At 42.5% G+C, this 27035-nt stretch overlaps 2 protein-coding genes across 11 annotated transcripts; both read left to right on the forward strand.

Moving 5' to 3' along the window:
• The first annotated feature begins 6 nt into the window (after positions 1–6).
• irak1 (interleukin-1 receptor-associated kinase 1) lies at positions 7–9447 on the forward strand. 3 transcript variants are annotated; one of them, XM_031566179.2, is made up of 13 exons: positions 7–89; positions 770–892; positions 1015–1097; positions 1449–1652; positions 1836–1900; positions 3119–3233; positions 6356–6468; positions 6918–7125; positions 7315–7383; positions 7475–7699; positions 8007–8454; positions 8608–8655; positions 9099–9447. In XM_031566179.2, exons 1-13 carry the CDS (start codon positions 59–61, stop codon positions 9164–9166), a joined length of 1800 nt encoding a protein of 599 aa, XP_031422039.1. In that variant the 5' UTR covers positions 7–58; the 3' UTR covers positions 9167–9447. The 3 variants fall into 3 exon arrangements, with proteins under 3 accessions (XP_031422039.1, XP_031422040.1, XP_042563565.1); XM_031566180.2 differs by having other exon boundaries at positions 770–886; XM_042707631.1 differs by having other exon boundaries at positions 8608–8728; positions 9099–9182.
• A 403-nt stretch (positions 9448–9850) lies between these two features.
• Positions 9851–26948, forward strand: hcfc1b (host cell factor C1b). 8 transcript variants are annotated; one of them, XM_031566171.2, is made up of 29 exons: positions 9851–10112; positions 11713–11907; positions 13003–13151; positions 13339–13499; positions 13615–13823; positions 14126–14210; positions 14933–15039; positions 15178–15357; positions 16106–16441; positions 16810–16961; positions 17209–17400; positions 17679–17903; positions 18179–18283; positions 18549–18759; positions 18967–19133; positions 19825–19966; positions 20069–20265; positions 20557–21313; positions 21679–21833; positions 21979–22203; positions 22403–22616; positions 22893–23104; positions 23354–23504; positions 23898–24016; positions 24136–24273; positions 24494–24679; positions 25667–25970; positions 26274–26337; positions 26634–26948. In XM_031566171.2, the coding sequence occupies exons 2-29, from the start codon at positions 11715–11717 to the stop codon at positions 26671–26673; spliced, it is 5376 nt and encodes a 1791-aa protein (XP_031422031.1). In that variant the 5' UTR covers positions 9851–10112; positions 11713–11714; the 3' UTR covers positions 26674–26948. The 8 variants fall into 8 exon arrangements, with proteins under 8 accessions (XP_031422031.1, XP_031422033.1, XP_031422035.1 ...); XM_031566173.1 differs by lacking the exon at positions 9851–10112 and having other exon boundaries at positions 10393–11907; positions 25667–25964; XM_031566175.1 differs by lacking the exon at positions 9851–10112 and having other exon boundaries at positions 10393–11907; positions 18991–19133.
• The last annotated feature ends 87 nt before the right edge of the window (positions 26949–27035 follow it).

The following is a 27035-nucleotide window of genomic DNA, read 5'->3' on the forward strand; positions in this document are numbered from 1 at the left end:
ATGGAGCTGTCGAAATGGCACTGTGCCAGATCTACTCAGTATTCTCGACGAGCTGAGGATGTACAGAGCCAGAGATATTATACTTAATTGTGAGCACCCTTTGGCTTACTCGGTTTTATTCACATATTTCCCACTGTCATGCAAAATCCTGGAAAAGTCATGGATTTTTTTAATTCTATGTCCAGGTCTCGAAAAGTCATGAAATTAATTGAAAGTCTAGGAAAAGTCACAAAGTTTGAATTTGACATATATAAGTATAATTGATTATACCTATAATTAATTGTTATTGTACTCTTCTAAGGATATTGTTTCGTTGCGCAACTTTCTGCACCATGATACAGTTTGCTTTTGAATTGATAGAACCTAATTAGCCTATCAGAAAAAGTTGTTCAGTTTTCATTCAATATTTAATTATTATGTGTATTTGTAGGTTGTGAAAGCTCATGACATTTTCATTCAAAGTTCATGAAGTCATGGAAAAGTTTTAAAATGTTGTCAGTGGAAATAGATGGGAACTCTGGAACTAGTTGTGAGAGAGTTAGTTTTTAAAGCAAACTGATTTCTTCCTGATATTTAAACTGTCTACTTATAGTTCTGTTAGATTGTTTGCATAGTACCAATTAAACTCTTGAAAGTGGTGACCAAAATCTGACATTGTGGTGTTGTGAGCTCTGCTCTCACCTCTGGAGTTTAGTCACAAATGCAGTAGTCAGTAGTTTTTCTTCCCATGTCAGATGGTGCCTACCTCATGCTAACATTTCATTCACAGGGATGCACGCTCATTCACCACCTTCAGAGCAGCCTCCCTACCTTCCTCCTTCACAGCCTTCTCATTCTCTTCCACCATCTGCTTGGTTCCATCCCATCAAAGACCACACCAAGCCAGGTTCAGGTTGAGCCAATGTTAATATCTTTAGGATTGTGTTGGATCATGATTTTTGCCATTTTTCTTTTATAACTTGCTATATTGCTATATTCAGAATGCTACTGAATATCAATGTTCTTTTGTGACAGGATTCAAACATCTGCCTTTACCTGGCCCTCCACCTGCTGAGTTGGTGTCTGAAGAAGGGAGAGAGCACTCTACTGTTCCAGAGGTTCAGTTGCAAAACTTAATTTGACTTCAGCAGCTTATCTTTTTAACTTAATGTGTAGGGAGTTTGGTGTTATGTGTTGACAGCAGATTCTTAGCTCCAGTGTGATTTGTACAGAGTGTTCACATAGTGGAGCATCATTTCCCCATGACTTTGATATTGTTACTCTTTGTTTTTGGAGCTGTATGGATGTTTGTATGTATGTATGTTTAGGGATGGTTCCTCTTTGCTTGGGCTCTTTGGGTGTGATATCGCCTCTCAGTACAGTCTATTTTCGAGTGTGATATCTGTGGGTAATATTTTAGACCCTGGTCCTGTTTACATATCCTTTAACCTCTTGCACTGTTTTTGTAGGCCCCTTCCTCACAGCCAGCAAGCCTACAATCTGAGGATCTGTACAATTCCCTCTCCTCCTGCGCCATGTGCTGGTCATTTGAGGAGATTCAGAGAGGAACAAAAAACTTCTCTTTGGCACGCCAAATTGGAGAGGGAGGGTTCGGAATTGTGTACAGAGCCACTATGCGAAACACTGATTATGCTGTGAAGAAACTGAAAGAGGTATGTAAACTGAAAAGGCTATAAAGTGTGTTTTTTTTAGTGTGTTTGAATGGGTCGTTTTTGGTGTATTTTGACCTCACTGGCATGCACCCAAGAGGTCATCAGATGAACCTCAAGATACCACAACTTAATTACAATGACCCTTGAAAGATGACTCTACCTCACCATTTCCTCTCTTTTCAGGATTCTCAACTTGACTGGACATTAGTGAAACAAAGCTTTAAGACAGAAGTAGAGAAACTCTCACTGTAAGACTTTCTTGTCCTTTCTTTTTTTATTGCGCTCTCTTGCATCTTTTGCTTTTGGTATTTTTCTTCTTCTTTTCTAAATATTTCTGTTTGATTCATGTCTATCAATGGGACATTTTCTTTGCTTATCACGGTTAACTGAAGGCTAAGCTGGGAAAAAGAAGCTTCAATAATGCTATTCTCTCCATTTTGTGTACATAGTGTCAGTGATATTTTTACAGCACCTCTATAACAAAGTGCAAGGCACATCCCAGAATGTCAAACATGATGGAGACAACAAGGCCAGAAATACCATGGCAACACAAACATATTTAAATTAAAATAAGAAGTCTGATGTAAAATAAGATGTATGATGATCAAGTATGATTGCTTCTTTTTTTTATCCGTGTGAGTGCATGCATTCAAGCAGGATTGAGTTAAGGGGAAATGACAGATTTAGGACCTAATGTATATGAGGATGCCAGATGCATATTTTGTTACATTAGTAGGGAGAACAGTGAATTTGTCATATTGATTTTTTTCTCCGTCATGTTGGCAATGAAAGTCTTGTCTAATTGATTCTACACAAAGTCCCTGCATGGAAATCCTTTTCTGCACATTCCTCCTCGCCTGCCTCCCGACCTTTAAAATCAACGGGCTTCTTTTCCCCAGCAATTCTCTTCAGTAGTCAGTGTTTTCTATCTTCTGATTGTCTCCTTTGTTTCCCCCAAGGCTTTTCAATGTCATTCCAACTTCGGCCTAAGAAAGCATGCGTGAAAGATCATTCAAAGATGCAGCACTTGCCACAAAGGTGTAGTCCTTGCTTGCAATCCACTACGCTTTTATCAAATTTTAGCAATATTCTGCCCACGTTCCTTTAGCTTTCCATCCAGTGTGTGTGTGTTCAAAAAACTCTGGTGTTCAGTCCTTCCCTGAGGAACTCACACACTTGCATGGACCGAGCAAGACCCAATTCCAGCCAGTACACAATTCCAATGGCAAGGGGCACTCATGCTCCAACATTGCTTCAGGAGCATTGTATTTGGGGGCATTTGATTGGCTTTTGAGTTCAAATTTCAAAAACCTTTTTCCAGCATCAAGGACTATTCTTTAAAGGAAAACGGGCAGGAGATATAATTGAGTTGTTGTAGATTTCAAAGTCAACTGTTCCGTAATGGTTGTATATCACGAGTCTTTACTCTCTGTACATGGGCTCTGTCGTGTGCTTTGTCATTCCAGATACAGACACCCTAATATCCTGGACTTTGCAGGCTACACCATTGGGGTGGGAGCCCATTGCCTGTTGTATCAGTTTATGCCAAATGGGTCATTGGAAGATAGACTACACTGTCAGGTAAGGCTTTTTTGTGTTTGCTTTCAAACCACCTCCTTTCGGTGCTATTCATATGCCTTCAACTGTTAATCCGTTTTGGGAGAGTTGAGTCTTGGTTATGGGTAACAGTATTTAAGAAGGGTGAAACCAGGCCAGTCACACATTGTGAGTGCCCTAAAACTGTATTGTTACCATATCTCAGATCCTATTGTAACAGCTGGAACAATGAACATTGTTCAGATATGTAACGATTGAACAAGTTGACATTGAAAGATATTTTTGTAACATTATTTGGTAAGTAGTTCCAAAACATTTAAAAAATGTCATTGAGTTACATTTGCAAGCTAGATAGATTTGCTAACTTTTTATCAACGGTCCATTCCATTTAGCTAGCAATATATATATATATATATATATAGTATATATATATATATACACAGTGCCCTCCACAATTATTGGCACCCCTAGTGAATATGAGCAAAACAGGCTATAAAAAAATATGTCTTTGCTGTTTATCCTCTTGGTCTTTCACTCAAAATATTCACAAAAATCTTACCTTTTCATTGAAGTAAAATTATTGAAAGAAAAAAAAACAGGACACAAGAAAATCTCTAAACAGTTGAAAATACCCATTTCCACCATCATGGCAATAATTAAGAAGTTTAAAGCGACAGGAGATGTTAAGAATCAGCCTGAAAGAGGATGTGTCTGTACATTGACCCCACGCACCGTGAGGAGGATGGCTTGACTGGCAAAAGAATCTCCAAGGATCACAGCTGGAGAATTGCAGAGGTTAGTTGTCTTGGGGTCAGAAAGTCTCCAAAACTACGCCACCTACATCACCACAAGTCTCTGCTGTCAATCAAAAGCCTCTGCTGTCAATCAACAACAAACTAAAGCGCCTACAGTTCGCCAAATGTAAGTCAGACTTTCAATGGGACCAAGTTATATGGTCAGATGAGACCAAAATAAAGCTTTTTGGCAACAAACATCAAAGGTGGGTTTGGCGTAGACAGAAAGATAGCCATACAGAAAAGCACCTCATACCCAATGTGAAGTATGGTGGCGGATCTTTCATGTTGTGGGGCTGTTTTTCTTCCAAAGGCCCTGGAGATCTTGTTAGGATACATGGTATCATGGACTCCATCAAATACCAGCAGATATTAAATGAAAACCTAACAGCCCCCTCCAGTAAGCTTGAAATGGGCGGTGGTTGGACCTTCCAGCAGGACAATGATCCGAAGCACACCTCAAAATCAACAAAAAAATGGTTCACCGACCGCAGAATAAAGGTTTTGCCATGGCCATCACAGTCCCCCGACCTAAACCCCATAGAAAATCTGTGAGATGAGCTGAAGCCGAGTCTACAAACGTTGACCTCAGAATCTGAAGGATCTGGAGAGATACTGCATGTAGGAATAGCCTCAGATCCCGTGCCATGTGTTCACCAACCTCATCACGCATTATAGGAGAAGACTCAGAGCTGTTATCTTGGCAAAGGGAGGCTGCACAAAACATTAAATTAAGGGGTGCCAATAATTGTGGCACACATGTTTTGGGGAAAAATATTTATTTAATGTCAACATTTATTTTTTTTTTTTTTCAATAATTTTACTTCAATGAAAAGGTAATATTTTTGTGAATATTCTGAGTGAAAGACCAAGAGGATAAACAACAAAGACATATTTTTTCATAGCCTGTTTTGCTCATATTCACTAGGGGTGCCAATAATTGTGGAGGGCACTGTATATATATACAGTAAACCTATGACAGGGATTGATAGCTGTTTTAACAGTTTTTCACATTGCCAGCAAGAAAGATAATGTGACATGAATGTCTGTAGCTGACTAATGTCAGAGTACAGGTAGTTCAGGAGACAGTAAGACCCTTTAAGACCTGATTACATTAATAGCTATCAAGTTAGCTAATTATCTAATAAGTTAATTGTTTAGTTATTGGGATGGCAGTTAAAGTGATGTTACATGTGTTAAAGCCAGTGTGAACAGGTCTTAAAGCCACCCTAGCCTTATGCTTTCAGCCTGTATTAGGGTGTTTCAATTAATGATCTAATTGCCGGAGGAAAATGGCTCAAACGGAGGGTTGAGGAACTCAAACAAACTGTCTTGATTTCTGTTGTTAGACTGAATGTTCTGGACATCTGCACCTCAGACGTGACTGGTGTTACATTTTTCATTTTACACACAGTTCATTTTTGTTGGATATGTGTGATGCACTTACACATATTAAAACACATGGTAAAAATTCACCACCTGTTAAAAACTACCATGAAAGGGCTGTTATGGTCCTACTTGGGTATCTTTCCCGGCTGCATGACATGCCTGTCTATTCTGTTGAGTTGGGCGTTGTGTTAGACCTTTTGCATACAAGTCCTGGCACACAAAGAGGCTCTTATCTTGTGGTGGTTTTTTTTCCTACCCAATAATGCCTGAGGATCCAGAAATGTTTTGGCCAGGCATGATGCTTAATGTGACCTTATCCCTTCAAGTAGACATTTAGGTTTGTTTGGAACCCATCTACAAAAATACACAGAACTAAACTAATGTTGAGAGTGTTTCTGAATAAACTGGACTATTGTAGAGACACGAAACCTGTAAGCTTAGTGTTAACAAATTGCAGCAGTAGGAGCCTCATTTTCTGAATATCTGGTTATGTTTCTGCGTAGTTCCTTTACTTTGCATAGACAAAAATAACCTAGGCATAATATATTGCATGAAAACCCAGTTTAAGAGAAGTGGCTGGCAACATCAGGCTGAACTAAATGACCTACCTTTGAAAAGTGAAACCTTCTGCTCAGGTTTCAACAAAGTATGTCTCATAATGTCTGATCGAGCTGATTCAGTTGCAGCATCAGTACCAAGCTTGGTTGGTTTTTTGCAAAATAGTCACTTCCTGTTTATGTTCACCTCACTCACTCCTGAAAACATGCTGGTTGGCCAAGTGGAAACAGGGGAGCACTCAGTTTTTGACCACAGTTTCCCATGCTATATTTAACAGTGGAAACTGTGCTTGTAAGAAACAGGCTGGCATTGCCACACTTAGGTGTGAATTATCCAGCCAAGCATACAACCAGCCAAAGACTTTGAGAAGTATTTTTTTATACTCAAGATTGACTTTGTTTTCAGAACACTGCTGCCCTCTCCTGGTCACAGCGTGTGAGTGTGCTGCTGGGAGCTGCGAAGGCCCTGCAGTTTCTTCACTCCTGCTCACCAATGGTCATTCATGGAGATGTCAAGAGGTACTCTACATGAGATGTATACTGATGAGAAATGTGCAGTTTTACGCATTTGAGGTTAAGCAGGCGGATAGACCTCACACCCAAATATCATCATATGCCATCTGTCCAGTGGGCCATTGTGGAAACTTAATTGCCAAACGGTGGCAGTTCTGATCATTACAAGGATTATAAGTTTCCTAAATGCAGACACCATGCAGGCCAGGCCATGCAATAGGTCAGATGTGACTAATGTTGTTCCCTCAGATATTGTCATTTCTTTCTCTTAGAACCCAAGTATAACCATGATGTAGGTCTTACAGCCTATTCCTTTACCTTATACATATCTTATAATTGGTGACAAGCATTTCCATTTGAAGCCCAGCTTGTAATTTCTAACGTGTATAGTGGTTTGTCTTCTGACTTCACTCATTATAAATCTCACTGATGCTCACTTGCATTCCCTTTGCCAGTTCAAACATCCTCCTCGGAGAACATCTGGAGCCTAAGCTGGGAGATTTTGGATTGGCTCGCTTATGTCAAACCCCTAGCAGGGCTGCAGGCAAGACGACCACTGTGGCTCATACTAAGACAGTACGGGGTACACTGGCATACTTGCCTGATGAATACCTGAAGGACGGTCAGCTGGGAGTGGAGATTGATGTTTACAGCTTTGGAGTGGTATGTTCCCTGAAACTTGCATTAAAGCAGATGTATAATATTGTGGCAGATGTTAGTACTAGCTAAAAACCAAATGGTTCACCCCCTGTCCTCATGTCCACGTTGCTCTTAAGCCAAAATGATTGACTGATATGTTTTATATGAATGCATGTATCTTTCATGCCTTGCTGTCTTCAACTACAACTGTAGGTTTTGCTGGAAGTGCTGACTGGCAGAAGAGCTTTGGGCGTTACTGGCCAGTCCAAAACTGTATACTTGGTAATGGAAATACTTTATTTAAAAAAAATTAAAATAAAAATGTATTTCAATGAGCTCTGAAATGATCATTGATCACTCCTCTTATTCACAGAAAGACTTGGTAGCAGACTTTGAGTGTGATGGACAAGGCACCCGCACTGGAAAACACAGTCAGACTGAGTCCATTTTAGGAGCAGCACAGCACATCTGCAGGGATCATCTGGACTCTAAAGTTATGACTGCGGGCAAACCTGCCCCAAGTGGGTCTTTGGAGATTGCTCAGCTAGCTTGTCAGTGTCTGCATCGCAGGAAGAAAAAAAGACCTTTGATGGCTGAGGTGTGTGATCAATTCTTTTAAACCAAGACCTTTTTTCATATGCCACCATGCTTTTCTGTTAACACTTCAGCTGTGCTTTACTGTTCTGCTGAGTGTTAAGTTTAAGCTTCTGCTATTTTTTTACCCCTTGGGAAACGGCTAATTTACCCCAATGTCATCTGATGCTTAAGATCAGCTTTCAGACAAAGCTACTTTAGGTCTCTGCCCACCCTTATGCTGTTTTACCTAAGTGTTCATAAATTTACTGATTTAAATGTGTCAAATCATGCAGGCACTTAAGGTGATTTGTTTCAATGATGTTTTGCAGGTGTTCAAAACACTCCAAGACCGCTATACAGCTCAGACGTACTCTTGCAGATCAACAACCAACATGTCATCAGTGCTTCCTCAACCCCTTCCTCCTAAGACACCGGCCTGGACGGACGCCTCTGTGGAGGCTCTTAGATCTGAATTCACAAAGCTAGGCCCTCAAGAAGACACGTACTGCTGCACTCAACATGTCCACGTGCCTTCTCTCAGCTCAATGTTGGCTTCGTCTGGACTTCAAAAAGTTGACAGGGACAAGGAGACATTGGGCATGAACTCTTCCCAGCGCTTTCCCTGTGAATCGGATGAGAGTCAGGGATTTTCACAGTACTTAAGTTCTTCCGACTCGTCTTCGGTTTCAAAGAGTAACACCCCCGGGACAGTTTGGAGTCAGGGAGATGGGGATTACAGTTCATGGGCAGTCCTGTCCCAGACCAGCTCAGCAGCAGGTACAGTTTGTTGTTTCAGAGAGTTCTCATTGCTTTCAATCAAAACTATTCAGCTTGTTTTGATAACAAAGAAAACACAGAACAAAAATGTAATGCTCACTCTATTAAAAAATGGTTAACATTTAAACTTTTTCCCCATTTTCACACTGACAGGTTTATCTAGTCAAAGAATTGTGGATAATGCAGCCAAACAGCACTCAGGTACACAAAATGGCACTTCACAACAAGGGATTGCTGTGCTCATCTGGATTGTTGTCCTCTGGGAGTGACTCTTGTAAATTCTTATCCACGTCTCCATAACATTTATCCACTGATCACTTATTTTATAGATATGGGGCTTTTGTTTGTATTTTATATTTTGTTTTGAATATCAAAAGATGAAAAAAAATCTATCAAGGACATAAATGGTTATTCTTTGGTTATTCTTACAGTGCTAAATGGTAAAATATTTAAATCTATACATAACAACTCTTATAATAATTAATTTGATTATAATTATTTATATTGTTTTATGGGTAGCTTTCAGTCCCAGTCTAATGCTTAGTAAGTGAAAGTAAATAAGACATGTAAATTAGCTATATTATATGTAGTATGGGTGATTGATGTACAAAATAACAAATATTGTTACCATATTTTTTTTCTAGACTTTGCAGATGGTGAAGAAAGTACCCAAAGCCAGGAGCCAGTGGAGAGTGAGGAGTTTGAATACTAGCCTACAGATAACAGCCATTCATGCAAGACAATATTTACTCCACATTTTAAAGTATTTGCATATTTACATAAAAGGTTGCTGTCATAGGCCCTGAATATATGTTAAAGAAATGGGAATGCTTTGATGTCAAGGTAATAATTGTTTTGCAACCTTAAAAAACAACTTGAGTTGTAATTATGTTAAAACCGACTGTTTTGAACCAATGAGCATTTATTAAGTTGCAAAATATTGTTTTTGTTAATGTTAAATTATACATATATTTTATACTTTTGGAGATATTGTAAAAAAGATTGTACACAAATAAAATGTGACGGGTGGATAATTCCTTTACTTCTGTGCCACTATTTGGAGTCACTAAAGAAAGTCGAACTGAATTACATATTTTATAATAGTGCATTCGACGAGGGATTTCTCAACACTACTTCAAATATCATACTTAGTATTATATAGGTATTTTTAAGTACTCACAGCCTGAGCCTGTGTGCCTACTACTACAACAAAAATGGAAACAATCAAATAAAATTAAATGCCAGAAAAAAGTAGTTATTCATCATTGTTAAAAGCTTATCTGAAAGTCATTGGCTGTCATAGAACAGAGGCTGAGTACGTGCCTTCGAAAAAACCGACGTTTTGGCGGAAGTGTATTGTGTGCATTGACAAGTGCTTGTTGCGCGGGAGAACATTTGAAAGAAATATTTAATAATTGTCCATCTCGGCCTATTTGAATGCACGCAGTACTAACGCTTACCTCACCACCCAGTACTGAGGTATAGGCGCAGCGGTATTTAATTTATCAACGGGGGTTGTCAAGAAGATGGCGGCTTCCTGGGCGGCATGAAAGGATGTAGAGCTACCAACATTTACAGTGATAGAAATATCCAGGGTTGAATTGTATGACTGATTACCACCCACAAGACAATTTAATTATTATAACAACCCGAAACGAGTAAGTATTTTGTGCAGTTAAGAGACAGGTCAAATAATTTTGCTTGATGAGATATCGGCTAACGGTGTATCCGCCATTTTTCTTGAGGGAAGCTAATAAGGGGCTAAGCTAACTGGCATATTGAATAATGACCTGTAAAAAGATAGCTCGACTCTCTTCACATTCACAAGTGAATAAACAAACTCAACACGAATCATTTCTTGATTATCTTTTCCTAAATATGACGCTCCATGGCTATCCAGTCGCTGAGCCATTTGGACATGTTTTTATCTACTAGCAAATATGCTAATGTAACTAGCTAACTATCGCAAGCTATCACTAGCTAGCTATTTCTCTAAAATAACTAGCTAACGCTAGCTAGTCGGTTGGCTAAATTAATGGTTGTGGGCTACATGTTTTGAGCTAGCTAGCAAAATTGTTTTCTCGGGGTAACAAGTGATTTTAGAGTACTCTTTGTTGCTGTGCCAAATTGCATTGGACATACATGCTGCCAACCTATTGATGATTCGGTGCAGCACTTCAAGTGGATACAAGTCAATTGATATGTTATATGGCTATGGACAGAACTATAACTAGCCAGTAGCTTTGGTGATAGCCCTGTGTAGTCGCCGCTAACGTTACGTAGCAAGGCGCTTTTTTGACTGAGGGGTGGATTGTTTGGTTTGTTTGTCAAGATGGCGACACCCAGACAAGAGAGGCATGAAAATTGACTTGTGCCGAACATTGTATCTGAGCATGATAAGCCACACATATGTAATGGGTTTATATTCAGGAGGATTCCACTGTGTGTATATATGTGTTATTAGGCCCATCTTAATGAAAAACATCTACACAATACGATGCACAGTGGTGTGAGAAACATAATAACACCACCGCCCATCTGTTTGTATGTCAGCTCACTTAGCTGGCTGGCTAGCCTTGCTTCCATTAGCTACGGGCTGCTGAGTGGTTTGTTGTTAGCAAGCTACAAGATGGCGGCACCCATGGAATCGGACTGCTTTGCTGCTGGAGATATCTAATAGATTGCTACAGTTATTGCATGTCTTAATTCGCGAAATGCATTGATCTTTCATACCCTGGTGGATCACTACAATCTGTGTTTTTTTATTCCATGTATCTACATTTTTGGGATTTTTTTTTTGGCATATTGAACCGGCGTACTTTGCTGTAAAGCGTCTGCTGTTAAAATGGCGGCTCCCATGAATTTTTGCTAGCATAGCTGGCTATCATTTTTTAAAACTAGCCTTTTAGCTTAGCAAAGGCTACATTGATAGAAAGCATTTAACACGATTCAAAGATTCAACGTGTAACCAAACGTTGTGTCTTGCCAATAATTTATTTGGAACGTATCAGTTTGTGTGTTTGTGGCTTTATATCCCTTCTCCCATATGCGTTTTAATCCGTTGAGCTAACGGAATATAGCATACCTATCTAGCAAGGTGTTCTGTAGCATCTTAGCTGAAGAGAAGTGGCTAGCCTATTAGCTGTAGGTCGGACCTAAACAAGTATTGTACGTTCGTAGTAGTAACGTTAGCATTTTTAATGTCTGGGTGAACAGTTTTCTCACACGGCTTTCGGTTGGACCTTTCTTTTACTGAAGCAATGTCTTCTGGCACCACAACGTCTGGGACCTCTGGCACGGTTCTACAGCCTCGATGGAAGCGGGTTTTGGGTTGGTCTGGCCCAGTGCCTCGGCCTCGCCATGGCCATCGAGCTGTTGCAATCAAGGAATTAATGGTGGTATTCGGTGGAGGCAATGAAGGCATTGTGGATGAATTGCACGTATACAACACAGGTAAGACACTTCTCAACACCTGCCTATATGCATTGTTTGACAAGACCATACAAGTGTAACGTTACATTAAGTACGTTCATGTAAAAGGCTAACGTTAGCCTGCGGTAGATTTGGGGCTAACTGGCTAGCTAACACGTTAGCTAGCTAGCGAGCTAATTGTGGGCAATGGTAACTTTGTTTTTATTGCATTAGCTTGGAACGGAAGACGTTGCAACAGCTAGCTATTTTCCCTTATGTTAGCGACTTCAGACCTTAAATTTAACGTTAGTGTAAGTAGCTAGCTAATGGAATTGTATGATATGAAGAAATTGACGAATAATTCACCACGTTGTCCATCAGACAGCTTCCAACGATATATACTATTGTTGTGTAAACAGCATGATGCATTAATGAAGGGGCAGCACCAAGATAAGGGTTGCACTGAACAAGCTAACGTTACTTAGCTTGTTAGCCAAGTAGGTTGTATTAGCTTGCTAAATAGCGCTCTTGGTCAAATTTAAGTTGAATGTTTTATGTTATACTTGCAATTTCTATGATCACGCTACAAAACTGATACTAGCTGTTATATCACGTTATATGTTTAGGGTTAATATCAGAATTGGTGTGATATGTTGCTAAGTAATCGGTTATTGCAGACCGGCTGCAAGAAAGCTTGCCATATTCGAACAACTAAAGGGCGGAACTTGCCAGCGAATGGAGGGAAAATGCTAAGAGAAATGGCGGGTTAATAGAATATACGAGACGTCACCATATCAACTAAACCCCGCCCACTATCCGCCCCACGCTACGCTTTTGTTATTGTGTGCTTCAAGATGTTTTGCTTTTTTGAGAGACTAGTTTGGGAACCAAGGAACAAGGAAAGTCAGTAAATAAGCACCTGTAGTAGTGAATAATGTGTAACCAAAATTGACTGTTGAAGTGAACAGGTGTCCATTACGATACCAGGAAAATTACATACATCTTTCGACTTTACTTACTGAGTAGGTATCCTTGAAGGCGTTTGGTATGATTGGAAAGAGACATCATTGGTGAGCTTGGTCTGTACCACAGAGTCCTAGGTTTGTCTAAGGACCATCCGTTATATTTCATTCACAGCTACAAACCAGTGGTTTATTCCTGCTGTCCGTGGTGAAATTCCTCCTGGCTGCGCTGCCTATGGATTTGTTTGTGATGGCACAAGACTGCTTGTCTTTGGTGGAATGGTGGAATATGGGAAATACAGTAATGATCTTTATGAACTACAGGTAAGGCATTTTGCTTCATTTTAGATTTTGTCTAGTAGTAGTGGTGGTGGTGGTGGAGTAATTTTAATGGTCAAAAGTGAGCATTATCACAGCAACATCCTGACCGTAACTAGTTCGTTTTTGGGTCAGCAGTGAGGCATGGGGATTCTCATGAGTTGTTAATGTGGTTAACATTTTCATCAACCAGGCAAGTAGATGGGAGTGGAAACGACTCAAACCAAAAGCACCCAAGAATGGGCCGCCTCCTTGCCCCAGACTGGGTCACAGTTTTTCCCTTGTTGGAAACAAATGCTATTTGTTTGGAGGACTTGCAAATGACAGTGAGGACCCCAAAAATAATATTCCCAGGTATGCAAATGCAAACCCTATTCATGACTCGTGCAGAAAAAGTTTTTGTATTAGGAGGAAAGCATACTTCATTTTGTAATTCTTTTTTTTTCAATTAATCTTATTTCATTTGTAGATACCTGAATGACCTGTATACTCTGGAGTTGCGTCCAGGCTCCAATGTGGCAGGCTGGGATATTCCCATCACATATGGGGTGTTGCCGCCACCACGCGAAAGCCACACGGCTGTGGTCTACACAGAAAAGAACTCTAAGAAGTCTCGCCTCGTCATCTATGGCGGCATGAGCGGTTGCCGCCTAGGAGACCTCTGGACCCTTGACATAGGTGAGGTGATGGTTTATATGTATTCAGAACTCTTGATCTAAGTCTTCATGCCAGGTTTGCCTTCACATTAATGCATATTTCCAAGGCAGCTGTAAGTTAATTGAAAATGTATACGGATGTGTTACGGCAGTCTTAAATGTGCCAGAGTTATGAATGAAATGTCTTCATGAGCCCTGATCACATCCTCGTGCTTTCTGCAACAGCATGGAATCAGCATTAGCTGTGGGGAGCCTTGAGTAGACACAATGATGGGAAAGCTCACAAAACCTCTCCTAACCTGTGTTTAATAAATGTCTGTACAGATACTCTCACTTGGAACAAGCCGAATATCACTGGAAATGCCCCTCTGCCCCGCAGTCTCCACTCTGCCACCACTATCACCAACAAGTGAGTTTTTTTTTTTTATATCAAGTGTATATATATATATAAAGGAATATAATGGAAACCAAAGTGGCTGTTTGTTTGCTGTTGCTGATCGTTTGGTGGAATACAGTTAACACTCAAATAAAGCGTATGCTTAACGTAAACAGACTCGTCAGACTTTTCTATTGCTTAAAACTGTAGCGTACTGAAATATAACTTCATTTAGCAATCCATATCATAGGTAACATTAACCTTAAGACGTGGTTCCAATATAAGTCACCGTAGGCATAGTTCACCGTTAGATAGCAAGCTTACATAAGTGAAGTTAACATCACGCAGTGTCTAAAGCACACAGTGGCTAGCATAATATGCAAATCGCTCCATGCAATAAATTCGATTTAATGATAATCCAATCAGAATTTAGTGCAAATTAAACATCCTAACATATTTTATTCATTTGAGCCAGCATATTGAAATATGTTGACATTTGATCGATGTTGTGTCTATAGCATGCCTGCATCAAGTTTGTCACAAGTTGCAAATTCACTTTTCTAAGAGGCACCCTGGTAGTTGTGCAACTTGAAATTCCTTAGCTTTTATGCCCATCAGCCAAGTCAGAACAGACACCTAAAAAATATTAAAATCGTGTTGGTTGTTCTCCCCTACTTGATCAAGTTACCAGGCCTAAGGACAAGTATGTAATTGTTTTTTGGAAGTGAACATAATGTTTTGTTTCTGCTTTGTAGGATGTTTGTGTTCGGAGGATGGGTTCCCTTGGTGATGGATGATGTGAAAGTAGCCACACACGAGAAAGAGTGGAAGTGCACCAACACACTGGCCTGCTTAAACTTGGGTAGCAATGCTCGTGTGATCTTTTTTTGCAATATTAATCAAGCCACACTTAAATACTTAACTTGTGGATGTGAATCCATATTGGATGTATACATTGCAACTGATTAGTAAATGCTTTGCAACTGCTTGTTTCCTTCAGACTCAATGACCTGGGAGGTCATTTTAATGGACTCGCTAGAGGATAACATACCCAGAGCCAGGGCTGGACATTGTTCTGTCTCCATCAACTCAAGGCTGTATGTGTGGAGTGGCCGAGATGGTTACCGCAAGGCCTGGAACAATCAGGTCTGCTGCAAAGACCTCTGGTACCTGGAGACTGGTGAGTTATTTATAGTTGTACTCTCTGTGGTGCATTTGCAGCCCTCATAACAAGGATGCTTTTTAAATGGATGGGGTTAAGTGTTTTGCATCCAGTGTCATTACAGTATTGAAATTAATTGTGGAAACATTTTTGTCTGATTAGTACTTGCCCACACAGAACATCCAAGGCTTTTCGGTACTACACAGATTGAGTTGAAAAATTTGTTCAGTAATATAGGTGCAATACAGTTATGTTAAGATGTTGAATACTATGCTTTCATTTGGCATACTATGTTTTTCTTCTCTCTCTTTTTTTCATTTGTTCATATTTACTGTTTTTCTTTGATTTTAGCAGCAATCTGAACAAATTAATTTGGACTGGTAGATGATGGACGCATTGTACAAACATTACAATTTGCACAACATATTGAACCCTGTAACGGGACCATATTGCTGAACAACATAAGTGTTTTAAAGCTCATTAGATGAGACTGAGTTAGGGTAAGGGTGCATTTCCATAACTTACAAACTGATACATCAAGATAAAGGGTAGACATTTTAATATGGTTCTACATTCTAAAAGAAGTATCGGTCAAACTGGGCTTTGCATACAGAACTGATACTCCTGCTGTGTAAACATGACTGCAAAGCTAGTTGCTCTCAATAATCTGCAAAATTGATAGTGTTGATCAGTAGTTTCTCTAGGCACAACATGAAAGGCTTGAGTGAGACCTGTCATATAAACCTGTTCTGAACTCTTTCAACAGAGAAACCAGCGCCCCCAGCCCGAGTCCAGCTGGTGCGCGCCAACACCAACTCCCTGGAGGTCAGCTGGGGTGCCGTGCCCACTGCAGACACCTACCTGCTGCAGCTGCAGAAGTACGACATCCCAGCGGCCACCACCGCCGGCACCTCCCCGGGCCTCGGCGTCACCCCTTCACTGCCTGCCAGCTCCCCCAAGAGCCCGGTGCCCGCCACGGCTGCCCCATCCACCCAGAGCATGCCGGGCATCACGCTGGTGCAACAGGCGTCCTCGCCCACCACCACCATGCCAGGGAGCCCTCTGGCAGCGTCTCCGCGTGGCCCAGGTATGCATGTCAACGGTAAAAAATATGCACACACTCTTTACACATTCCTTAATTTCGTTACTCGTATACTTTGTCAAAGGCTGGACCAGACTTGATCTTGGGTGGAGGTCTGAGTTTTTTTTGTTTTGTTGTTGTTAACATTTTGGAGTGCATTAGTTAGTTAGTTAGTTAGTTAGTTTCAACAATTGTTTGTCTTGAAATTTGATTGTGATAGTATTTGAAGACCATGTATTGTCAGCCACCAATTAGATTTGCAGACAGTGTTATTGGTGTACTCAGTTTTTCTTCATGTATGAGTGATATGAGGACTGTTTTTTCCAAGTGCTCTTCATTTGAAATGTCAGTATATGTGATGTATTTTTCTCTTCTGTGGTTTTTCCCAGCTATTCTGAAAGTTGCTGCCCCTCATTCGACCACGGGAACTTCCATCGTTACTGTGCGACCAGCCGCTCAAGGGGGGAAGTCCCCAGTCACTCTTACATCACTTCCTGCTGGTGTGCGGATGGTGGTTCCTGCACAGAGCACCCAAGGAACAGTATGTAGACTTAAGTTCCAGTTTATGTCTATCTGTATGTGCATGCGCGTTACCATGCTGATACAGATGGAGAACAATTTAATGAGTAAATTCTTAAAACATTCCTACACATAGCATAAACAAACATAGGGAAGGTATGCATGGGGTTGTAGATTAATTGATGCATTGTGAAATTGAAAAAAAATTCCAGAATGACCTTGTGTGTTGGCAAACATTCATATGTTGGTTTCCCTGTTCCCTCCTGCTGAAGCCCATCGGCAGCAGTCCTCAGATGAGTGGCATGGCAGCTCTGGCAGCTGCCGCCGCCGCCACCCAGAAGATTCCGCCCTCTTCCACAGTACTCAACATGCCCGCAGGCGCCACCATTGTTAAGACTATGGCCATGACGCAAGGCTCCACCACTCTTCCAGCCACAGTCAAAGTAGCGTCGCCAATCATGGTAGGTGACCATGTAATTTCTGCACTCCAGAGATCTACCCTGCCGACGTGTGTTGTGGCAATTCTGTTGTAATACATCTGTTTCACTTGATAAACCCCTAAAAGGAGCGCTTCTGAAAGACGCCTGGAATCTTAGGTTTTGTCAAATTTAAAACGAAACACAGAAGTATTATTTTTGATTTTGCAAACTGTCTCTGACGTGTATTGGCTTGTTTGTATAGCCATCCCACTTGTACTGTATATAACCCCTGGTGATAAGTCATTCTACCTGTGTCTCAGGTGAGCAACCCAGCCACCCGCATGCTGAAGACCGCAGCCGCCCAGGTGGGCACTTCCACTATCTCCTCCACCAACACGGGCACCCGACCCATCATCACGGTGCACAAGTCCGGCACAGTCACTGTGGCCCAGCAGGCCCAGGTGGTCACCACCATGGTCGGGGGAGTCACCAAGACCATCACCCTGGTGAAAAGCCCACTCACTATGGGAGGAGGCGGCACACTGGTAGGGTTCTTTTGTAATCTTTTGTAGGGCAATTTGTTTTGTACTCGTAGCTATTTAGATAGCAATTATCACTGCATTGTATATTATGACCTTGTCTGTTCTGAACAGATGTCACAGCTGATTATGTAAATGTTCATGTTAATATGCATTTTTTTCAAGCATTTAATTTGCTTGGTACATACAGTTATTACAGAATTGTTCTCACACACACACACACACAGAAGAGCTCTACATCTTTATGCTTTGAAACATGGTTGTGTTTTGTCTTGCTGTAGCTCTCCAGCCTGGGAAAGGTGGTTTCAGTTATGCAGGCCAAGCCTGGGCAGACCTCAGCTATAACAGGCCAGGCAGGCACCAATCCACTCCACCAGCTGATCCAGGTCAGCTATGCCCTGTCTTTGTACCTGTAACATACTTTTCTAGAAAGAATCCAAAGTGAAAGTTGTTGCAGTGTTTTTATTTTATGTTTTAAACTGACGTTGTATCAAGTGTGACCGTGATGAATGTAGTCTCCTCAGCAGGGAAATAACTTGCTCTTGTGCATTTCCTAGTTAACATGCTACTTTAAGCTCCAACAAGAGATGTAAAAGGACAGCAGCCAGATGTTTGTTTTTGACTTCTGGTACTGGCCTCTTCCCTGCTTAGACAAAGGGTCCTCTCCCTGCCGGCACCATCTTAAAGCTGGTGACCTCTGCCGATGGCAAGCCCACGACCATCATCACCACCCAGGCAGGAAGCACAGGCAGTAAGCCCACCATCCTCAACATCAGCGGCATGTCCCCGACCGCTACCACCAAGCCTGGCCACACCATCATAAAGACCATCCCTATGTCGGCCCTCCAAGCTGGAACCACAGGTGAGCCAAGAAATGGCCGAAGGATTCCCACTTACAATACTGAGTCAAAGTCATTATGTACCAGTCTAAGATGTATGAGGGTTGGAGTGCATACCACTGTGAGAGACTGTAAATATGGTGTAGATATAGGAAAAGAAATGTCTGTTTTATACATCGAAAATGTCTGATCCTAATCTTCTTGGTTGGTTGTTTTGTTGGACGTCCTAGTTCCTCTGTCTCGCTTCTCTGCAGGAATGACGAGCAGCCCAGGGATGAAGTCACCCATCCACATCATCACCACCAAGATGGTGACCCCTGGCACTGGCACACCTGGCAAGATCATCACTGCTGTGCCCAAATTGGCAGCAGGCACAGGACAGCAAGGGGTAACCCAGGTAACGTGAACCCTTGCCGTCACTGAATTGTATTGTCAGCTATTTTTAATAGTTTGTAGGTTATAAATGGGAAAAACACATATTTGAACATTTTCTGAAACATCTTCGCCAGTTTAATAATTTGTCAAACAAGGGTCATTCTTTGGACAATTTCATGTAGCCTACTGGTTTTACTGGAGCTTTAAACATTATGAGAATGATTGACAACTAAGGGCCAATCTATTGCTCATTCTGTCCGGCCAGATAAAACAAGAACAAGTCTTGAGGCGAGGGATCACCACTTTATATAAGTCTGTCCATATTAGTATGCTGTATTCATCTTCAGACAGATATATTCTGCTTTACCAGTTAGTGCTGAGTCTGTGTTTATTTCAAATTCTGAGTACACTCTGGCCCACATAGCTGACAGGACACTGTGTTCAAAGTGTGACATTAGTGGCAAGCAACCTAAACCATAGGTCTAACGGTAGGCATACTGTGTCGTTTATGTAAGCTGTATACTCATACTGTAAAGAGTTAAGTGTTGATAATATCCACTGGTTTTGAGTCCTACTGAATAATTAGTTTATGTTTTATGATTTAACAGACAAAAGATTCAAATTCATTAAAATGCAGGCAGCCTCATTCCTGCCTGATCTTTCTCTCTTTTGTGGTTCAAGCTTTGCTGCATTTGCCCTTCTTGCCCTCACAGGTTGTTCTGAAAGGGGCACCTGGACAGCCAGGCACCATTTTGCGCACAGTGCCCATGGGTGCTGGAGTCCGCCTGGTCAGCCCTGTGTCCGTCTCCGCCGTCAAACCAACCGTTACCACCCTTGTAGTCAAAGGAACCACAGGTGAGCTTTGTGGTGTGGTGCTTCAGAAAATGTATATCTCTAGGCCAATTAGCTTAGCTGCGTTGAGGCTAACTCCTGATGCCTCTGTTCCTCTCATTAAAGGTGTGACGACTCTTGGTACAGTCACTGGCACTGTGTCGTCAAGTCTCGCTGGAGGAAGCGTTGCCAGTGCCAATGCTTCCCTGGTGACACCAGCCACTACTCTGAGCACCATAGCAACCCTGGCCAGCCAAGTGATCAGTCCTTCCTCCATTACAGTGTCACCAGCACAGACCAACCTGACCTCTGCCTCCTTGCAGGTATGACAGAAATGCATTAAGGAGAAAAAAAAACATGCTGGGTTGGGTCAAGGTTGATGATCACTAAACCTGTCACTGCAAAGAATCACTTGATCTTGTTGTGCTTGGTTTACAACTCTAAACCTAATCTTTTATAGTGTGGCCAAACTGTAGATTACTTTCTAAAGAATTCAGAAGATGCCTCAGTTCTTTCAAAATGTACAGAATTTTTTCTTTCCATCTAGGAATTTTAGAAGTGTTACAGTGACAGAGGTTCTATGCTGTAATGACACTTTTCTGTCTGTCCATCAGGCCACACAGGTGACTCTGATCACCACGCCCAGTGGGGCTGAGACTCATCCAGTGCAGGACCTCCCCGTCTCCATCCTGGCCTCCCCCACCTCTGAACAGCCCTCCAACACCGGACCTGACGCCGGAGACTCCTCCTCAGGCAACGTCACCGTGGTCTGCTCCAACCCGCCCTGCGAGACCCACGAGACCGGCACTACCAACACCACCACCACGTCCTCCTCCAACATTGGCGTGGAGCGAGTGTGTTCAAACCCTCCTTGCGAGACCCACGAAACGGGCACCACCAACACCACCACCACCGCGTCTGCCAACATTGGTCGCCCAAGGGTGTGCTCCAACCCGCCCTGCGAGACCCATGAAACCGGCACCACCAACACGACTACCACAGCCAGCTCCAACATGGGCCAGGGCCAGGGGGCCGGTACCAGCTCTACAAACACCAGCACCAGCACCAGCACTCAGCAAGTGTGTTCGAACCCGCCTTGCGAGACCCACGAAACGGGAACCACCAACACGCCCACTCAGTCCTTCACCAGTATGGCTGGTGCACAGAGTAGCACGGTCCAGCAAGTGTGCTCGAACCCGCCCTGCGAGACGCATGAGACGGGCACCACCAACACGCCGTCAACAGCCACGTCCAACCTCACGGGAGGCGCGCAGAGAGTGTGCTCCAATCCGCCATGTGAAACGCATGAAACGGGAACTACCAACACCCCAACCATCGCCACCAGCAGCTTAGAGACTGGAGAGGGTGCAGGTAAATTGATTTGTTGTGTTGTCATATTACTCAATGCTTTTTCTTTTTGAGTTTCTGATGATTGCAGACATGCCTCGACATTTCCTGTGAAGTTGATTTACTGCTTATTTACTTCTTAAAGAACTCAGGAAGGAAAGGAGTGAAAGAACATTAATCCAAACTAACAAAATCCTGCTTATGTGGTAGAGTGTGTAATTCCTAGCTGTACACCCCACAGAACTTTCCAAGATGTTTTTTCCGCCACGTAACTGGAATCTCCACCTTTGCTCATGCACAGTGCTCCACTTACTTTACTTGGCACAGTAAACACCAAGATGGCGTTCTCTCATGTCAGTACGCGGCTTCTCATGTTTCCTCTCCTGCAGCCCAACAGAGCGAGGAGGTGACGCAGGGCGAAGGCAGCTCCAGTGCCGAGGCAGCCTCCTCTTCCTCAGCAGCAGATTCCACCAGTGTTACCACCCAGAGCAGAGCCATCACCACGGTTACACAATCCACACCTACACCAGGGCCTTCTGTCCCAGTAAGTGGCCTATTGCCCAGCGGAATGTTTTTATTTATATGTTCTATATACACACTATCTGTAGATATTATTAGTGTCCCCCCCCTCAATCTACGATGATTTTTTTCATTAACGCCTCCATTTCTTCCTCTGCCCTCTCCAACAGGAGATCTCCTCCATGACTGCATCGTCAGGGCAGGAGATGAGCCAGGAGCCCATGGACCAGTCTGGGTCTGAGGCTGTCACCTCCACCGACGAGCCCATGCAGACGGACCTTGGAGAGGAGGCGGGCGTCAGAGTTGTGGCTCTGGATGAGGCCGGCGCTGCGGACGCCACTACCATTCTGCAGGTCCATGTGGCAATGGAGGCCCAGCCTGGGCAGGGAGACCAGGTACTGTTTGGACATGAACTCTTGTGTGTGTTTGATTGGAAAGGCACACTCTCTTAGTGGGGCAATTTGGCCTGAAAAAGATATTGAAACATCAACAGCCTGTAGGCCGTACATATAATGACACATATAGTATTAAGATGTCTTACATTTTCAGTGGCTAATAACTAGTTTGTTAATATTTGAACTCCTGTTCTTGCAGGGGGCGGAGGGTACAGCAGAGGCGGTTGGCATGGCGTTGCCCCAGGAGCTGATGTCCGAGGGGCAGCCCACCACTCTGATGGTGACTGGTTTGACCCCAGAGGAGCTGGCGGTGACCGCAGCAGCGGAGGCCGCCGCTCAAGCCGCAGCCACAGAAGAGGCCCAAGCCCTGGCCATCCAGGCAGTACTGCAGGCCGCCCAGCAGGCCGTGCTCAGTAAGTATCCACTCTGGACTTGAACATAGGACATTTTATTGCATTACAGTTCAGTTAAGATGAAATTTAGTTTGGAAAATGCCTGTATTTAAATTAAGTCATTTAGAAAATCGAAATGCGAATTGTACAAATTCAGAATTGTGCTGTGCATGATTTCTCTTGCTCTGAAGAGATCAGGTGACTAAATGTAAACTTCCCCACCAAACAGACATGAGCTTTTTAGTCCTCAGTAAGTTTCCCAACCTCTCTATTGCTGACACACCTCTCCTTTTACAGACGAAGACGACCAGGCTCAGCCCACCACCATCCCCATCGTCCTGACGCAGCAGGAGCTTGCTGCTCTGGTACAGCAGCAGCAGCAGCAGCAGCAGCTCCAGCAGGCTCAGGCTCAGGCTCAGGCTCAGGCTCAGGCTCAGGCCCAGGCCCAAGCCCAGGCTCAGGCCCAAGCAGCAGCAGCAGCTGCTGCCCAGCAGCTCAGAACACAGCAGGTGAGGGAGGAGAGGGCTACAGCATAACTGCAAAGAACTAGAGTGAAACAGATTCTGTAGAACACAGTGATTAATTGATTAATATGTATTTTAAATGAAGTGTTGAACGGCGCTCAAAGTATCTTTCTTTTTCTTTTCTTTTAACAATGGCACAAAAATTGCAATTGTGTCTCAATTATTGTTTTGTTTTGAGATGGCATTATTGGACCTTGGGTAAATCTTTTTTCTGAAACTATTTTCCCTCGTCAGGCTGCAGCAGCCGCTGCCTCAGCTCTGCCTACAGAAGGCCTCGCCCCCGCTGACAGTCTCAACGACCCGGCCTCCGAGAGCAACGGGCATGAGATGGCAGCCTCCGTCACGAGCGCCGTGGCCCAGCTGCTCCCAAGCACCTCGGCCGAGAGTAAGTATACACACTCCCGATTTATAATGCATTTACTTGAAGTTAAAAAAAATAAAAAATTGAAGTTGTTCTCTCACTGAAATTGGCGAACACTGACCTCTATCTTTCCAACCGTTAACAACATTTTAGAAACTATTTAAATTGGATAGTCATTTATTATATATTTACGTGAAAGGTGTACTTAACTCTTTAAACAGGCTTTTATTTTTAGCCATGCCACAAATGTATAGAATACAGGAGAACAATGTGAACTCCTAAACTCTGTGAACTAGCCCATACCTCTATAAATAACGTTGCTTTCTGCTTTCCCATCTTGAAGGAATCAACTATGCCTTTGGCATTGATGATGGGACAGAAGTGTAACTCATTTTTTTACACTTTCCTGTTTTCCAGCTCTTGCTCCCTCAAGTACTTTTGCTCTATCCCAGCCCATGGTAGTGGCCAGCCCTGCCAAAATGCAGGCAGCCGCTGCACTGGCAGAAGTAGCCAACGGCATTGAGTCTTCAGTAAGGGTGAGTCATGTGGAAAATCACTTTAACATCTCAAGAAAATCTAGTAAGTGTGTTTAATGTCCCAGTGGAAGTTTTAGTTTTTCTCCCTTTGATACTGACCAGTGTCGTCTTTTTCACAGAAACAAGCAACGCCACCACCAGTAGCCAAAGTTTTAGTTAAAAAGGAAAATCAATGGTTTGATGTGGGAATTGTGAAGGTGACCAATATGGTCGTCACACACTACTATATGCCAGCAGATGACTCCACTGTCACAGATGTAAGTGATCAAAGCAGCAGACACTAGCTTCAGACAAGTTGGTGAATCCCAGATTTACACGTGTTTGTTACATTCACAAAAATACATGAGGGATGCTGACATGACTGAAAAAGAACTAACAATATAGTTTTCCCATCATGGGACAAATTATTCAGGTCAGTTAAAATGTTGATCGCTTGGAAAGCCTTCCAACAATGTCTAACTGCCTGATATGTTTCAGGACGACTCTGGGACCATTCCTGACTATAGCCAAATGAAGAAGGTTGAGCTGCAGCCCGGCACGGCTTATAAGTTCCGTGTGTCTGGCATCAATGCCTGTGGCCGAGGCACCTTTTCTGAGGTCTCTGCCTTCAAAACCTGCCTGCCCGGCTTCCCTGGAGCTCCCTGTGCCATTAAAATCAGCAAGGTGAGCTTTCTCCTCAGACAATAGATTTTTTGAAGTGTGACCCCTTTGTGTATGGCATTAGCAATTGTGTAATTCATATATTTTATGTATTTATTTCCCCCCCCTTACTGTGACTCAATTAGGGCTGCAATGACAAAGCGATGTAGTTGACTGAAATCAATGACCAAATTAGTTGCCAGCGAATTTAATAGTCGATCAGTTGGTGGCGCCATCGTGTGTTGACTCGTAGTGCTCACACATGTAAGCTTACTTTACTGGAGTGAACAATAGCAATAGCAAAACCTTCACAACCAAAGACCTAAAAATTTGGCAGCATCTCACTCTTAACTCTGTCAAGAATGTTGTGAACTGCAACATTTACAAAACTGACCTCGCCTGGCATTGGCATCAGTTATGCTCCAGCATCTGAGGAGACACGTTGGCTCTCTAGATGATAACGGGTAGTCTGGTTCATTAGCTAGCTTGCATAATTAATGTAAATGTTAAAAGCTATGTTACTTCACGTTATGAACTGTAACATTTCTTGATCAAGGAATTGGTAATGACATTGAATATAGTTTAGCAAATAATAACGTATTATTCACAACACACCTGTTCACATTCCAAGTGTGCCCTTATTTTACAATGTTAAACCAGAGCCCATCTGCTATTTAGAAATTCCATGAGTTGTCATGGCGACGTTTATGGCTGGAGTTTGCATTGCTGCAAATTGCTCCAGTTTAGCGAAAAAGCCGGAAGATAAATATGCCATTGAGGAATTGTATGATTCATAATCCAATTATTCGTTTCAGTAATTGATAGATCCTTCGACTATCAAAATAGTCATTAGTTGCGGTAATTAAAGTACAATGAGTGCTGTAGCAGTTCAGATACGTTACCTTTCTTTTGTGTATATTTTTTTTATTCTTGGTGATTTTGAGGACGTGTCACTTCTTCACACTGAGCCTCGGACACTGATTTTGACTGTTATTTGTCCCCGTCTCTCAGAGCCCAGACGGTGCACACCTGACATGGGAGCCTCCATCGGTGACCTCAGGGAAGATCATTGAATACTCTGTGTACTTGGCCATCCAGAGCTCGCAAACCACTGAGCCCAAGGCCTCAGCGCCAGCTCAGCTGGCCTTCATGCGGGTGTACTGTGGGGCCAGCCCCTCCTGCCTGGTGCAGTCCTCGAGCTTGTCCAACGCTCACATTGACTACACCACCAAGCCCGCCATCATCTTCCGCATTGCTGCACGCAACGAGAAGGGCTATGGCCCTGCAACGCAAGTCCGATGGCTACAAGGTACAGGTGAAAAGACGCATAGACATTCAAAGAATTTATAACCTGCATAGCCTGATTTTGAATCCATGCTTTCAGGAAAACAAAAGTTAAATCTAGAACTCCTAGCCTATTTCTATAAAAGAATCTTCCTTATAGAAACCTTTTGGATTTTGTTGTAGAGTCTTTGAGACTTTTGGTATCAGCTTTAAGTGTTTTTCTAGGTTAGCCCTACAACGTCTGTATTATTGAATTTTGGGAAATATTCTGTATAGGCCCTTATGTTTTTTAAGGTATTTGCCCTTGGTATGACATTCTGTTTGAATTTTGCAGAAACCAGCAAAGATGGATCTGCTGCAAAACCTGCCGCAAAAAGACCAGTTGGCTCACCCGACATGTGAGTATTGTATATTTCATACTTTTAGATGACTTCAAGAGGCTCATGGATTATGCAAGCAGAATACTGCATTGAAGTCACTTAACCCACACACTTGCATCCCATTATAGTCACTTAACCCATACACTTGCATCCTATTTCTACCTTTTCCTGATGGCCCAGGGCATGCATTAGATATTTTGGTTGAGTTTATGTGTCACTAAAACAGTGAGCTATCATTGGGTTCTCTTGATGATGATGGTTGTTCTGTATTATCTCAGCCTCTGTTGATCTCGGCCTCCTCTCTCTCCCTCCAGGAAAGCCACTGGTCCGAAGAAGGCCAGATCAGACCAGTGAGGGAGCACACACTTGCCCTCAATCATGTCCAGGACCATGACTGAACTTGTTTTCCTCTCAAATACCAAGCCCAACCCCAGCACACAAACACTCACCACCCCTATCCACCCACAACAACAACAAATGTATTTAAAAAAAATGGAATTTGATGTAAGAACCCCACCTCCTCTCCCTCCCATCACTGAACATTGTGGTGCCATGGACGCCTTATCTAAAACTGTATTTTTAAAAGTCATTATTAATGTTCCTTAAGTAAAAAAAAAAAAAAAAAAAAACGAAAGAAGAAAGTTAAAAGCACATACTTACTTTTTGATTATTTTCCTGAACAATTTTGTGATGAAAATCAAATGGCAGTGCTTTAT

This window comes from Clupea harengus, chromosome 4, assembly GCF_900700415.2.
Source record: "Clupea harengus chromosome 4, Ch_v2.0.2, whole genome shotgun sequence".
In the NCBI taxonomy this organism is placed as follows: domain Eukaryota; kingdom Metazoa; phylum Chordata; class Actinopteri; order Clupeiformes; family Clupeidae; genus Clupea; species Clupea harengus.